Source organism: Opisthocomus hoazin, chromosome 12, assembly GCF_030867145.1.
Source record: "Opisthocomus hoazin isolate bOpiHoa1 chromosome 12, bOpiHoa1.hap1, whole genome shotgun sequence".
NCBI classification, from domain to species: Eukaryota; Metazoa; Chordata; class Aves; order Opisthocomiformes; family Opisthocomidae; genus Opisthocomus; species Opisthocomus hoazin.
Window position 1 is genome coordinate 29153899 of NC_134425.1, and position 15249 is coordinate 29169147.

The window sequence follows — 15249 nt, forward strand, 5'->3', positions numbered from 1 at the left end:
CACCCTCCAAGGTCAATGGACTTTTCCTAGGTGTATTTCCAGTTCTACTTGTAAAAACCACTGGGTATTTTGCGTTCATAGTTTTGAATGCTGCAGTTTGCTCTCTCTTGAGGAGTTTTGCTACCTTGACATCCCCTCAGACACCTCTTGAACACCAGCTAGGTTTCACAGCAAAACACACTGTATAACCCAGATAGAAATATGTGACTGACAGCTATCAGCTGCCACTACATAATTTCTTCTCTCTGCTCACTGGTACGATGGCACATGTAGAAACCTTAGAATAACATTTTACAAAAACTCTGATATTCCTCACAAATTGCACCCACATTTGGAGGCCCCTTGCGCTGTGTCTGGTCCCTCAGGGAAGCCGCTCTGCCGGCCATCCGAAATGTGCCTCATTCCTGTCCCTAGTCCAGCAGCTGTGATGCACGACACAAAAACCACCTGTCACAATGTGAAACTTCTCCCAATCCACTCGCAGTGTTTACCTTTCATTCTTACATACGTGCATGTCTTTGCCATCCTGCAAATCGGCAGGTTGCTGTTACAAGCTGCTTTCCCTTCTCCCAATACCTGTTATTTCCTAGCCCCAGGTACACATGGTAAAGTGAACCTAACAGAATAATGAAGGATACCAGCAACATTCACGGAGACCATGCAACGGATCAAAGTCTCCAGGTGATGTTACAAAAACCTTCTTACAGTTCTTAAGACGCTCATGCTATGGACTAGCCTACCCACGCCATGTAAACAGTGGGTACTTCCAGACTGGTCACTTAATAGGCACCACATAACAAATACCACCCTATACTTTGGGTCAAGCTGGAAGCAAAAAAAGTAGGCAGCTAGTCCCATCAAAGTACCAGAAGCAATTAAGGACATCATCACTCCAGGTTCCCTTAAAAACCACACACCATGCCTAGCCTTGTGAAGGACATGACCTCTTAGTGGCAGCAAGGACCTCCAGCTGATCAAAAACTCATTAGCTAAAGCTCAACAGCAGGCTGGTGTGGTGGACTCTCACATGAGTGTGCTTCTCCATGTGGAGCACAGGTTGCACTAACATGCTGCACGCTGTTGCTCCTATCCCTGAATCGCCTGGCCACCAGTCCCTGCATATTTCTCCTTGTTTCAGGGAAGCACTTGCTCAAAAGATGTCCAGCTCCTATAGGTATCAGCACTCCTAAAAGCAAGCTGTCTTTCACTTGTCTGCATGTCTGGGAGCTGGTGGCTTCTCATTGCAACAGCCACAGCCTGGCAGCCTAACCTCAGCTCTGCCACAGGCTCAGGAGACGGGAGAGCAAGGCCAGCCGCCCATGTGCTCCGACTGGATTCCTGCAAAGGTGGGGCCCTCAGCGTCCTCAGCACAGGCTTGTAACCCCTCTCTGCCTGGTGGATCTCTGGACCATGAAACCAACTCACAACAGAGCCCTGGGTGTAGGGTAAGACATTTCTCCACAGCAGGAACCATACGGTGTGCCTGAAACCCTTCCAGCACTATAAAACCGGCAACACCTTTGCCAAACCAGAGGGAAGGCAAGCGCCTCCACAAGATGTTCAGCTTTGGAAAGCTTCAAGGAGGAGCTTGCAGTGACAAGTTCCAGGCATGGCAGAGTCCACACTGCCTGCTCCCCACCACTCCATGGGCTCCTCATGTTGCATGAGCTCTAAGATTGCGTGGCCTCTCTTGCAAGTGCACCTTGTTCCTGGCAAGTGCCCCCTTCCTTGCACAGCCAGCACAGCTGGGATAGGGAGGCTCGGCTTTTGCCTGCCAATTGTCCCATCCTCTTCGCATGTGCACTCTTCCCATCTTCCTCACTCTCAGTGGAAAAGTCTGTCAGATGAAAAGCTATTTTTCAGGATTAACCAAGGATAAATTGTCTTTTCTCCCCCTTGCTTTGACAGTGGCTGTATTAAGGCCTCAGTCACATGTAAACAGATGGCAGAGTGGGGGGAAGTCCTCGTCATGTCCAGAGCTTGAACTGCATAATCACTAAAGAATCAAATCTCTGCGAGCGGGGGAAGTAAGTACTGTCTTAGAGCAAAATATTTAGATTCTGTGGAATACTGGCCAATTACAATATTTTTCTTGAAATAAAACATTTCTATGAACACTAAAATAAATATTTGAGAATGCAATATACCAAAGCCCTGAGTCATTCCTGATGCAAAAGTTTTCCCTCATTTTTCAGGTAGCTTCCCCATGTAGGGTTTGGAGTCCGGATGGCTTCTGGTGGCACTGAGGTACACTGACAGGTTTGGTGACACACGTCCCTGCTGGCTGGAAATGGTGAAGCTCCTCCTGGCAAGGGTCACCTCCCAGTTTGAGCCAAATGCCTGGGCGTGCTGCAGAGTCTGTGGTGGGGTCTGCAAGGAGATTTACTGCTTCGAATTTAGAAACACACTTCCAGCAGCAGCTTGGGGAAGGGCCTGTGGGCAGCTCTCCCCAGGAGGTGGGAGTAGAGGGCACTTTGAGATATTCCTCCTTCTTCCAGTCCTTTTGTATGAAGGACTCTGCAGACGGATGTGGACACAAATGAGATTCCTTAGAAGGTCTCTTCTGAGATTCAGGTGAACGGAGATGTTAATTTGAGCCACGCTTACTGCAGACATTTTCACGGAACTTGTTCAGTGACGCTGGGGGCAGCATCCCATCCCCCTGTCTGCAGAAGCAAGTCAAACCCACCTGTACAACCACAGTAGATTTACAGTCCTGCTCCCAGCTGCATCTGATCTGATGCCCACCCCAGCTCTGAACAGCCCCAGCCACATGCTCTGCTCTGCCCTCTATTTTACCGTCATTTCCCCCTGCCATATGAACAATGCACTCCAGTTCTTTCCTCCTCCCATCTGCCCCCCTGCAGGCTCAAGATTTTCTGATTTTGCACCCTCTTGCAGTACAGCCCTGCTGAGTGATCCCAGACAGGCGGTACTGCCCGTAGGCACTCTCCATCCAGGGCAGGTCTGACACTACCTCTCATCCCTTTGTCTGGTTGTTTCTTGCTATTTGCTTAGCCCAGGTGAGGGCTGGTCCACCTTTAGCCTCTACACTCTCTGCAGCACCTGGCAGTCACCTCTTCATTTAACCTCAGGCCAGGGCCAGCCATCTGCCTGCAGCTTTGCACTAATGTCACTAATGCTGGTATTTGCCTACATTTCAACTGTCGCCATGGCTGCTGTAGCATCTAACTTGACTTTCAGCACAGGCTGAGGAGTCTCTTTTCACTGGCTTTCACATGCTCACTATCCAGCATGCCTGTAGGAAAGATGCCACTATCACACTCCTTGTGAGCCTACAGATACTTTGCTCTTTCTTTTCAGGTCAAGTTAGGTAGTGAGGAGAGAGAGAAATAGTTTGGGAGAAGAACACAGGCAAAGCCACCTTCACAGAGCAACAGTCTTTGTCTTTTAAAAATACTTAGGCTCATGTGAGAAAAGAACATGTACTATTCAGAACATTAGTGCAGGACAAAGCCAGAGCCCATGAAGAAGGGGAGCTCAGGATGTACTGAACAAGCATGGTGACATCTCCATACAGCCTCCAAACTGGACACTGATGGGATTACCAGATGCTGAGGACTGGTCAAGCCATCACATGAGATGATCCACCTGTGCTGATAAAACCTCTCCCGAGTTGCTTTCTATTAATGAAAATAACCATGTCTGGATGAAAGATCTCAGCAACAAGAACAAATAACTTCAGGCTGAAGTTGCTGAAAAACATGCCATTGCCCTGCAGCTTCTTTTTCTTTTTTTTTTTTTTTTTTTTCCTCCTGAGAACCTCCATGCTTTCTGACAGTCCCCGCTCAGGCTAGGGACAGTCTCTGGAGCTGTGTACTGACACAGTGCTGACTAACAGCTTTTTGCTACAGTCTGCTGCTACAGTACTTTTGTTCCGCACACCATCTCTCGCCTTCATGTTTGCAATTGTCAGACTGACCAGGATCCTGCAAACCATCACATGCCAGAGGACATGCTATGCACTTGTAAAGTTCCTCTCATTCTCTCCCACCAAGGCAGTCAAGCCTGTCTTCTTTGACATCAACTTCACGTAACACAGAAGGGCAGTCAGGGGTTCTGCTTGTACCTTGTACTTGTCTACACCAAAACTTAGAGGAGATGAATGCATTCAGAGATGACAAAAGACATTCAACACATGATAGAACTGACAGCACACACTAGAAGAGCAGTTATCTATTGTCAGTCATCACTGAGAGACATTTTAATGGGAAGAACCTGTAGAGCCTTGCTCCTTCCCTAGCACTCCCCAAGCTTGTTCTGTACCAGATGTGGTCATATATCTCTTCATTCGTATCACAGCTCAATCTACTCAGATGCTACTTCTAAGAGGCACCCACACACGAGATTTCCAGAAGCTTCTCACTAGAAGATCATGTTTTTGGTTGCTTGCAAGTTTGCCAAACTGAAATTGCTTGAGCTGCCCATGTTAGGCACATCCATCAGGCTGGTTTAAAGACACTGTGAACTAGAACAAAACCCCACAGGTAACATAGTCCACACACTTCAAATAATGAGACAGGGAAAATTATTTACTCATGAAAATAAATTAACTCTGCTAATTAGTGACCTTGTTCAGAAGCCTACGCACCTTCTCATGTTCGTAAAGGTCACTAAAAATGTCATGCAATCACAGCTTAGAAAGAAGCAAGTTTCCAGGCTTGGGTCCTTTTCAGCATCCCTGCAGAAAACCATCCAACCTAGGCCAACCTAGGCTAGGTAAATCTCTGACAAATGATCGGTTCATGCCATTCATAACTCTTCGAAGTTTGTCAGCTGAATTCTTTCAGGATGCCACTATCACTCCTCTTCTACTAGCTTCTCATGTGCTCTTCTGCACAAAAACACAAAGTATTTTCTGTCTTAGGCCCAAGGTGGTGAAGTAATGCTATACTGTCATTTTAAATTTTTTTCCTGTCTGTTAATTCCATTCTTTGCTTAGTTCATCAATCAAAGCCGGACTCAGGACAGGGGGAGCCTGACTGGTAGTGGGGGATCCTCAGCATCCACCATCCTGCTGACAATTTCTTGGTTCTCACTTCAAGATGTCTCCCTGCACTCATCTATTCTTACCCTTTCCATTCTCCTGCATACTCATTTGCAAAGTCACTTCTGACAGCCAGCGTACCACTGAGAACGGTACCTAGGCTGAAATAATGAATTCAAATCCATGGTGGGACTTTCCCTGGAGACAAAGAAGTGAGAGGCTGACACATGGTACTACAGAAAAGGTCTCTGAACTTATATGCCAGTGCCTCCCATGCATGTTTAGGTACTCGCATTTGAATATCTTGGTCTGCATGTCTTGGAAGGACTGACTCACTGACTGCTCATTAAATGACTGTTCAGGAGAGAAAAAAGGCAGGATTTAGGTCTCACATCAAAAAAGATACTTCCACGAAGAAAGGTCTCACTTCATGACTCCTTTGCATTTAGTCAGCAAATTGCTCAGCTACTTGAATGAATGATGGAGAGGCTGGACAGATATGACTATAAACACAAGATACGGGTCACATAAGGCAGAACTCCGTACTGCAAAAAGTCAAGGGGAAAACACTTCCTTCTTCTCAATTCTTGACTTCATAGCTTATATTATTGTATCGTGTCGACCCCAAGATTCAACTCATGTCCAAGAAAATGCAGAATATTTTGATGAATAATGCAGCTCTTCTCTGCGAGACAGGCACACTCCATTTAAGGAAGAATACCTTCTGGCTGTTTTGATGGAGTAGCATATTTCACGGCAGGAAGTTTCCATTCTGTACAGAGAGATAATGAGAGTGAATCACACAGCAGAGCCAGTGCGTAGCACAACACGAAGGAATGAACCAGAAAGCTGCAAGCCAACATGATGATTTCTCAGTCCATTAAGGGAAGGTACTTTGAAATTCCTTCTATACATTTGGGTCAATGGAAAAGAGATCCATGCCACTTAGGTTACCAGAGCCTGTAACTGCACCCAAACTTAAGAGAAGTATCTCGAAAGTGAATGCTCAGTAGGAAAATAGCACAGATCTAGAACTTAGAAACTTCTGTCACAACATATACAGAGGACCTTGTACCCAGAGAGTGTTGGCTGCTATGTTTTCCTTCCAGAAAAAGAAAGGAAAAAGGAATGATCAGTAAGCCCCTCTGGATTACTGGTGATAGACTTATTTTCAGGAAATACAAAATAAAGCCACTAACAGCTAACTCGGGAAACCTCATAGGACTGTGGAAAAGATGCTTTGCTACACTCATGGTACTTGTCTGGTACTTACCACTATGGCGACTCACTCCTTAAGTACTGGCTTGGAATTTTAGTTTCTTAAAAATTAGGGGACACAAAGAATAATTGCTGATTCAAGGCCCACACAGGTGTTAGAAGCAGTTATCCCCAACTTTCAGAACAAGCGCCACATAAATAAACTGTTCAACAACCTTAGACTATGGCCCAGACTCCAGTGGAAAAAGGCTCAGCAAAATACCATGCCAGACTAAGGACCCAGCAAACACTACAAAGGACTGCACGGGAACCCTCCCTCCTCAACCTAGAAACACAAAATTTGATCAGTCTGGAATCAAAAGACTAGTTTTACAAGGAGATTTGGGCATTATTTCAGAGCAAGAAAGTCAGCCACAGGTACAGTAGAGAAGAGTAGTGCAGTTTGCCTCAAGCTCCACATGTACAGACTAGACAACCCATCAGTCCACAGGTCATTTATCAGGAAAGTTACAGCACCAGAGCAAACTGCTGCTTTCTACTGCAACAAGAGCCCCTCAAGGGTGAGATGGTATTGCCTGCAACACTTTAGAAGCCAGACTTGTTCTGCCCATTCACTTACGACGGCTGCAGAGACCCTGGCGCTGAACAGGAACTCAGGGAAACGGTGCTGGTAGCAGACAGAAAAAAAAACCCAAAACGGAAGCTCCCTGTCATAACCAGTATAACAGAGAGATCTAAAACTATTTAAACAAAGTTTGGAGAGTGAGTTTCCAAGACAGAACAGTTGTCCCAAAGGGAGACAAATGTGAATTTGCATTGGGAAGACTTGCATCTCAAAACCACTGAGGAACTCCGCAGTTTGCAGCAGCAGCGCACAAGCAAAAAGAGCGTATCATCTCTCCATCCACTAACAGACAGGTTCCCACCAAAGAATAGCTCTACTGTGGCCAAAGTAGAGCTGTGGTGTGATCCAAATGCTGTTTTGCAAAAGGTAAAATCATTTCACTACTCCTTGGGATAATGTCTAGCAGCTCACAGGGCCAGTAAGCAATGATAAAATCCTTTCAAGACTGGGGCAAGAGAGACCAGAGTGTAGAAGTCAGAAAGATGTCTGAAATTTAGTTCAGAACGGCTACTGGAAGCATAAGAATTAAATTTTCATTTCACTTTTGTCAAAGAAAATGCAAAAGATGTAGAACTCAACACCACCCAATGGTGGGATGGAAAAGAGTTATTTCCTGCCTGGGACTGGCCAAATAAAATGGAACTGTAATGTAGTGGTCTTCTCCCAAAGGCCAGATGGAAAGGACTGGCATTCAGCCAGCCAGTCCTAGGAGCAGATCAGATTCCACATGAGCTGCAGGATGGTGTCCAACTGCTTTGTTCCAGAGCGCTGCAGTACTCTGCTGATGTTGTCAACCGTTCCAATGACGGGAAAGGAACATTGGTTCCTCCCCGAACGCAAGATGATGAGACAAAGTTCCTGTTAGGAAAAGGGGAGACAGCCACAGTACCAAAGAGGGCAAGGCTGATGAGAAGCACAGTTCAGGTTCATGTTCCTTAGGAACATGCATCTGAGTAGTTACTTTGCCCTTACACTGATGGGATTTATATTGCCTTTGAACATCTGCTTCTGATATTGACTGCAATATGACAAAATAAATCATGCTATAGCCTTTCCAAGGGTCAAACAGATATTCCATCACAAACTTAATGACACCTAAAGACAGTTGTTGCCAGTAGTTTTCCTAATTCTTTCATGTAGCTTTGATGTTCTGCTGCTCATAGCTTTTCAGAGATAAGGCCTAGAAAAGTCACTGCACACTTGTATGCAGTGACTTTTTGATGACTACACATGTACATACAGAGCAATCCCCGTCAGCAGGAATGACATGACTTGCTGGCTTGAAGGAATCTTTAGGCCGGAACAGGTCAAACTGAGGATGAACAGAACTAAATGCTGTGCTGGGAAGTTCTCAGGTCAAAGCTGCAGACTTGTCAGCTCTGGTTTGCATACCACTGGGGAGCCATTTCACACAAACGCAGAGACCAGAAGGTACTGCAAACAAAATGGGAGGCAAGCAACTCAAATATGAAGCTCAGATTCTAGCCATTCACCAATCATGATTAATAGATCATTACATTTAACTTTTCACCACATAGCTCGGATACATTACATCAGCTTCTGTACAGACTGAATTCCTTCAGATTTTGTATCTTTAGTTCAGATTCCTACTATCTGAGACACAGGAAATGCAGCCATCCTGTTTTAAAGTCCATTTCAGAAGGAAAATTTGGAATGTTTTTCCACCAGACAACTTAAGTGTCCAGCAAAGTATTTCTGGCCTTCAGGATTCCTGGGTCCAGCCTGTGGTTTAGAGAGGGACAAGGCGTGCACAGGATACAAGGAGCACAGCCCCACTTTGCTCAATCCGTTTGGATTTCAAGATGAATCAAAGGCACAGGATTGAAGCAAGAATGTTTTATACCCTCTCTCTTAATATAATCTCTCTTTAATAAGTACAGGCACATTCAGCCACGTCTCCTTAATGACTTTCCAGAGCCTTCACCAACTGTATGTGCTGCCAGCTACAGGAACCAGAGCGCCACTGAAGTCCACACGCTCTCCGGCAGGCCAGAGGCCGACAGTCTCCGGACGGATTTCAGCGGCGGGGTCTCTCCCTCCAGCTGCGCCCCTCCGATGGAGATGCGGCCCCTGCACACGGTGCCCAGAGCCGCCGCCACCGCGCCCGCGACTTCTCCCGCTACACCCCGGCGCCAGAGATTTGCCGTCAGCCAGACCCGCCGAGCCCCGCTCGCCGCAGCCGCCTCCCCCACCCGAGAGGCGCCGGGCCGGGCGGCGCAGGGCCAGGCCCCCAGTGCCCTCCCCGCTCCCCGCCGGCCCCTGCGGCGGTCGGGCCCCACCGTGCCGGTGGGGTTTTCTCAGGATGCGCGGGCTCGGCGCTGCTCCCGCTCCCAGGTGGCCTTCCCGGCGCGGTCCTGGCTGCCCGCCCGCCCGCTGCACAAGCGGCCACGACCGTCGCTCCTGCAGCGCTGAAGCACTTGGCTCCTGGCAGGGCGGAAGTCCGGGGGAGGGGCGGAGCCCGGGGGAGGGATCGCGGGCGGCTGCGCGCTGCGGGGCGGTTGGCGGGGTGCCTGCGCGCGCCGCACTCACCCCCTCCCACCCAGCGGAGCGCGCGTCACACGACCGCAGAGAAGCCGCAGCGTCCCGCGCCATGGCTCTCCGGTCACGTGCCACGGCCCGCCCAATGGGTGGTGAGCTGCTCGGCCCCGCCCCCGCCGGGCGGGGGCGGCTGTGGGCGGCGGTGGGGCGCGATCGCAATCGCGGCGGAGACAAAGCGGGGCGGTGGGCGGTGGGCGGAATCCGGCAGGAGCAGGCGGCGGCCGCAGCTCGGCGGTGGCCCTGCGCGTTGCGCTGGCCTCCAGGCGGGGGCAGTGACCGGCGGTGGGGGGTGGCGGGCGGGGAGACCTCGAGGCGCGCGGGGTCGCCGGCGCACGCGGAGCACGGCCCGGGCGCCGCCATGGCTTTGGCCAATTACAGCAGCTTGAACCGGGCCCAGCTCACCTTCGAGTACCTGCACACGAACTCGTGAGTACCGGACTGGACTGGGCCGCGCTGGGCCGCGGCCGCTGGGCAGGGGTGCGGCGGGGCGGTGCCGTGGCCCGCGCCACCCGGGGAGGCCCCCTGCGTGTCTGGGGCAGCGGCCATGCTGCCCTGATGGGCCGCGCTGCTTGGGGCCCAGGTGAGTACGGAGCACCCGGCCGAGGCCGCGCTGGCCTGGTGGGGCAGAGCTGCCCCCCTGCGGCCCCAGCGCCGCTAGCCCGCACTTCTGGGGCGCCACGTGGGCTGCTCCCGGCTCCCCCAGCCAGACGTGCCCAGGCAGGGCTGTCGTCGTACTGTGGGCGGGCCTGCGGTTTATAGAGAATAACGGTGTGTGGCGAGGACAGGCCTCGGGGGAGGCTGATGGGAGGAGGTGGGTGTAGCTTTTAGGTCAGCCATACCCTTATGGCCACGCCTCTGGAGAGGCGCATGCTTTGGCTGTAGCCGTGGAGGTCTGCAGCATCTCACTTCATTCATGCCTGACTATTTTGTGCAGGTATATTTCAAGCAGGAATATGACATTCTTCTGATCAGATTTTGAAGCTGCTGTGGCTTTTGCATGTCAGTGATGAATGCCTCAAAATAAAATCTCCCAAGAAGAGACAAAGTTCTTCTTTAAAATGGGTTACTTCTGAGTAAACGTCTAGAAAATAGGAAGCACCACCAGGAAATGGTGCTTAGCAGGGTTAAGCACCCATCTGAGACATGCCTATTGCATGAGCCTTGTAGTGCTACATACAGAAGAATTTAAAGAAAGAGCTTGTTTTAGCCAGACTACCATGGAAGAACAATGTGAACTACACTTGACATTTCTTCATTTTAATCAGCTGGTCACCGGCATAAGATTGTCTTCTAATGTTTTGTGGAAGAGTTGACTCTTACTGTTGCCGTCAATAGAAGAAGAAATAAAGGGCAGGCTTATCTTTTTGCTTTCCCTTTTCCATGTGTGAAGTCAAGCTTAGAGTGAAGGAACTCAGTGGTCTGCAGCAGTCTAAAGTTTTCTGATGCACGGAAATATGGGCGACTTGATTTCAAAGCAGATCTGACTGATTTTGTTGGTAACACAGGATACGTCTGCAAGAGCAGCTAATACAAATCTCACACATGCTAAGAGCATTATGATTCACTTCTTTTCAGGAGCAGGAAAGTAATGGGGTTTGCACAGGAGAAGAAACTTAGTAAGAACCTGGTTTCACGCTTGGGTCCGTGTCTTGTGGCTTTGCTGTCTGGCATGGCTGGTAGCGGTTGCACATGGTATGAACAGTCTGGTGCCTGAAGATGATGGACAATACTGAGTCACGTTCCTGGTGCTGTCACTGATTTGTGAAATTCTCATGTCCAGCTGCAGAAGACAAACATATTTATGGATTAGAAGACTGTATGACAGACCTCTGTCAGCAGCTTGTGGTTGCCTGTGGAAGACCAGAACTCTGTCGGACTTTGTAAGAAGATTATGTCTGTGCTGCAGAAAAGGCTGATGTGTTGTTGTTACCCTGAAGTATTAAATATGAAAGCTACTTTGTGCTGCCACCATACTTTCTGTTCTGCTTAATCTGCTGGTCTACTTCCAGTGTGTGCTACATGTCTGTGAAGCGTAACTGCATTACAACAGTGTTAGGAGGAGCTGGAAGCTAATGCATATGAATAAGCCAAAGCCAGGGCTTTTCGTCCATCATGAGTGAAGAGCCCTTTGAGATTATGAGGATCAGTGCATGAGGCAAATGCTTCCCTAACAGTGGGAATGGAATCAATGGAAGTCATTTTCAAAAGCAAAAAAACCCACAAACCAACCCACGACAAAGAAACAACCCCCCTGTTCCTTCAACAAAGAAGTGAGAAAAAAACACCCAAAACCAACCCAAGAACAATATAGGGCTTTTGATAACGGAGACTCTTGTCTTTTGGACTATTCTGTCTTGCTGAGTAAAACTGTACCATCTCAGATAAATTTTGTTTCAGTGCTAAAGATGTTCTCGTAGTCATGGAGGCAGAAGTTCTTTAAATTGTAGTTAAAAATCAGCCGTCTAGCTGTTAAGGTGCAGAAGGAAACCATGACCTTTTTTTTTTTTTTGCCTTTTTTAAGTCTTCCTTTAGGAAAAGTCCTAGTATGTCTAAGGCAGAGTATTCAGTTTGAAGTGCTTTACAGAACGCAGTTTATCTGTTCCCTGAACTTCAGGACTTGCAGCAAATTTTTTCAATAACTTCGTAGTGCTTCTGTGTCTGATGGCAAATTTCACAGCATGTACGTGAATCACTTTAGTTGCCATATTTTTTTTAATGAAAATACCACTGTGTTTTTCCAAGTGCTTTTCTTGATGAATGGTTGAGTGGTGGCAGACTTTTTAGTGAGGCCTGTGGCAGTAGCACAAGGGGTAATGGTTTTAAACTAAAAGAGGGTAGATTTAGACAAGATATAAGGAAGAAATTTTTTGTGATGAGGGTGGTGAGACACTGGCACACTTGTCCCATAGAGGTGGTAAATGCCCCATCTCTGGAAACATTCAAGGTTAAGTTGGATGGGGCTCTGAGCAACCTGATCTCATTCAGGATGTCCCTGCTCATTTGAGGAAAGAGGGAGGTTGGACTAGATGACCTTTAAAGGTCCCTTCCCACCTAAACTATTCTATGATTCTGAAAGTTCTTTTAGATCCTAGAATGAAAATCACAATGCATAAGCACGTAAAAATTACACGTGCATTGTTTTTATGGCTTCCCAGAGACACCTGCTTGCCTTCACATAGGTTTTCCTTAAAAATTAAGTGCTGCTACTTTAAGATACTTCGAAAACCATTTATTGAGATGATCACAAAAACACACCTGAGCCCAAACAACTTTTTTTTGCATATTTTGAATATGCGTAATGAAAAATTGTAGGAGTTTATTGGAAGCTGAACAGCTGAAACTACCTTCTAACACTAGCTAGGATTTAGCTTGTGATTGAAATTGAGGGGTTTTTTGTGTAACTAGAATTCTCCTGTTGAATACAGCTGTGGTGGAAGAAGGTCACTGAAATAGAAAGACTTCAGAATAACCGAATGGTATACTTGAATGATACTAGTAATAACAGACCAACAACATCTCCCCAACCCCCAAGCCCTCCCATTTCTTCTTGTGTGTGTTTTATGTTCTGTCCTGAAATGGAGTGCAGTACGGAGAAGATAGCTTTTGCCCCTGATGCAGATACCAAACTTAAACATTTTCCCAGATGTGGCCTCCTTCAGAACAAAAATGGAAGTCTTGTGTCTCTCACTAGTAGTTAGGTACTTGTCTGACTATGCAGTATTAGGAGTCCACAGGGATGATCCTCTAAGAACTGCTCACAAAGTAAGCTTTTCTTCACTTGGGATGTTACTCCAAATGGCTGTTTGTAGAGGTGTTTGAAATCAGTCATGGTGTAAAAAGTTGTCTGACTTGACCTTTTGTAGCCTGAATTTCAGTAAATTGGCAGTATTGGACTTCCCTGTTCTGTTTGTTGTCAAGCCTGCACTCCTGCATGGTACTGTCTCCTGTGAAAGTTGGAAGTCGTAAGAAGGTCCAAGCCAGTCTGCTTCCATCAAGAGGAGTTGTCGCTGAGACTACGGAGTTTGATAACACTTCCCCCCCCTTCCATGTGTTGTTTCATCAGTTGTATGACCAGTAATACTTGTATTTCAAGTGCTCTGACTGATGGACATTGCTATTGTCTCTGATGATGTCCATCTAGCTCATGCTTAAGTGATTCCAGGTTATGTGCAAGTTCTGATAGACTCCATTTTGCCAACATCTTGCCTTGTATTTTTTAAACTTCTGTTGCAAGTAAAATGGTACCAAGCTTTTTCTGGGAGGTGGGGGAAAATTATCACCAGTTGATAATGGTGGATGTCAAGTTTATTTCAGGCACTTTGACCATAAAGCAAGACCATGGTTTTTGTTAAAGCCGAGCTAATTAAATTAGGCCAAGGCAGTTCATGTGACTTTAATTAGATATTGACAAGATACGTGTAAGTGTTGAGATTAATATACTGAATAGGAGATACTTATAGTGTATACAAATATTCTTCAGTGATAAATAGGTGGGCTGGATTTCACTTGCTTATAGCAAGGTTTCACTTTGCCTGTGTCAGCACAAGAGTTTCCAGTTTTGGTAGATACTTAGGTGGAGTATGGTGTCAAGCTATGTGGAAATCATGTTTTCTCTTGCCTCTCTACTTATCATCTACAGCTAAGTTTTCAGCTATTTTGTTCCAGTATCTTTCTTTGGAAATATTTGCATCTTGTCCTTAGTTCGAAGCATTCTTTAAATTGTGGAGTAAAAGCTGCTAACGAAGCATGGTTACTAGTGCTAAAGCATCCATTTGCTTATGGGTTTTTCCTGGCATTGGTTATTTCCTGTATAAACTTTTGGGATGTCGATTTGTGGAGCTGAATATGTGCTTGTAAACTCGAGGGAACGCTGGAATGCTGTGCACAGGAAATCCTGCTCAAAGGAAATAATACCCACTTTGAGCTTCTGTGGAAGTTTTCTGATGGGGAAGATAGTCTTCAAAACACCATTCCCTTCTTTCTCTTGTCTCCGCGTGGGCAAGCGGGAGCTTGCAGAGATGGAAATCTCTGTTCTCATGGTTCTAGTGATAGCTTTGAAAGCTGATGTGTTTTACCTCTGGTTGGAGCTGCGTTGATGGATTAGGTGTCATGACATTGAAGATGGGTATGAAAGGTCATTTTGTTATGGACAGCTATATGTTTTATGTGTGGGAAGTACCTATGTATCCATTCTTCGAAAGCTGAAAATATAATAAGTGTCACTCTCTGTTTGGTAGCCTGTTGGCCTTTTTGTGTAGTAGTGAAAGCAGGTTCTATGTGAAGAGGTTTCGTGCAAACTGAAACACGTTGATGAAAACAGTTTCTGAGGGGTCAGTCTCTTCATTGAGCATCCTACCGGAGTAACAGATTCCAGCAACTGTTTCCCCAGGTGTTGTAGCTGCTGTTGGTATTGGGGTCAATGTGACTCATTCTACATTTGAAATAATTGTTAGATTCTGAAGATAGGTCACCAAGTTGGGTGTTCAGTGGAGATACTACATTAATGTTGGCAGACATTGCATGGTAATTATTTTATTAGCTCTTTTAAGGTTTTTCTCATCATATATCTTCTTTCAAGATTGAGGCACGTAACTAATGGCTTTCAAATGAGTGCTGCTTATAAAAGGCTGGAAACTAAACATGGCTTTTGAGATTGTGCTAAGCGGCACCTGGCTAGACGATTTTAGCGTTGAGTTTGGAAGGTGGTATGGTACAGCGGTGGCAGAAGACTGTCTTTCTCTGGATTGGGAGCAGTTGCAGCTATTGGAAGTCTCCCAGGATCTGGAAGCTTCTTCCTGTCAGAAATAACTTCTGCAGAGTGAATAGACAGACCTCATCT

The 15249-nt window shown here is 46.8% G+C and overlaps 1 protein-coding gene across 2 annotated transcripts in view; it reads left to right on the plus strand.

Annotated features, from left to right (window-relative positions):
* The first annotated feature begins 9390 nt into the window (after positions 1 to 9390).
* Positions 9391 to 15249, plus strand: part of MORC2 (MORC family CW-type zinc finger 2) — a 55321-nt gene continuing 49462 nt past the window's right edge. The window contains exon 1 of one of the 2 annotated variants that reach the window (XM_075433470.1): positions 9391 to 9502. Coding sequence is in view for 1 of the 2 variants with exons in the window: in XM_075433469.1 (XP_075289584.1) it covers positions 9769 to 9836 (68 nt within the window). In the remaining variant the exon portion in view is untranslated. Of the gene's footprint in view, positions 9503 to 9714; positions 9837 to 15249 lie in introns of those variants that run through there. The other variant, XM_075433469.1, reaches the window with a different exon arrangement.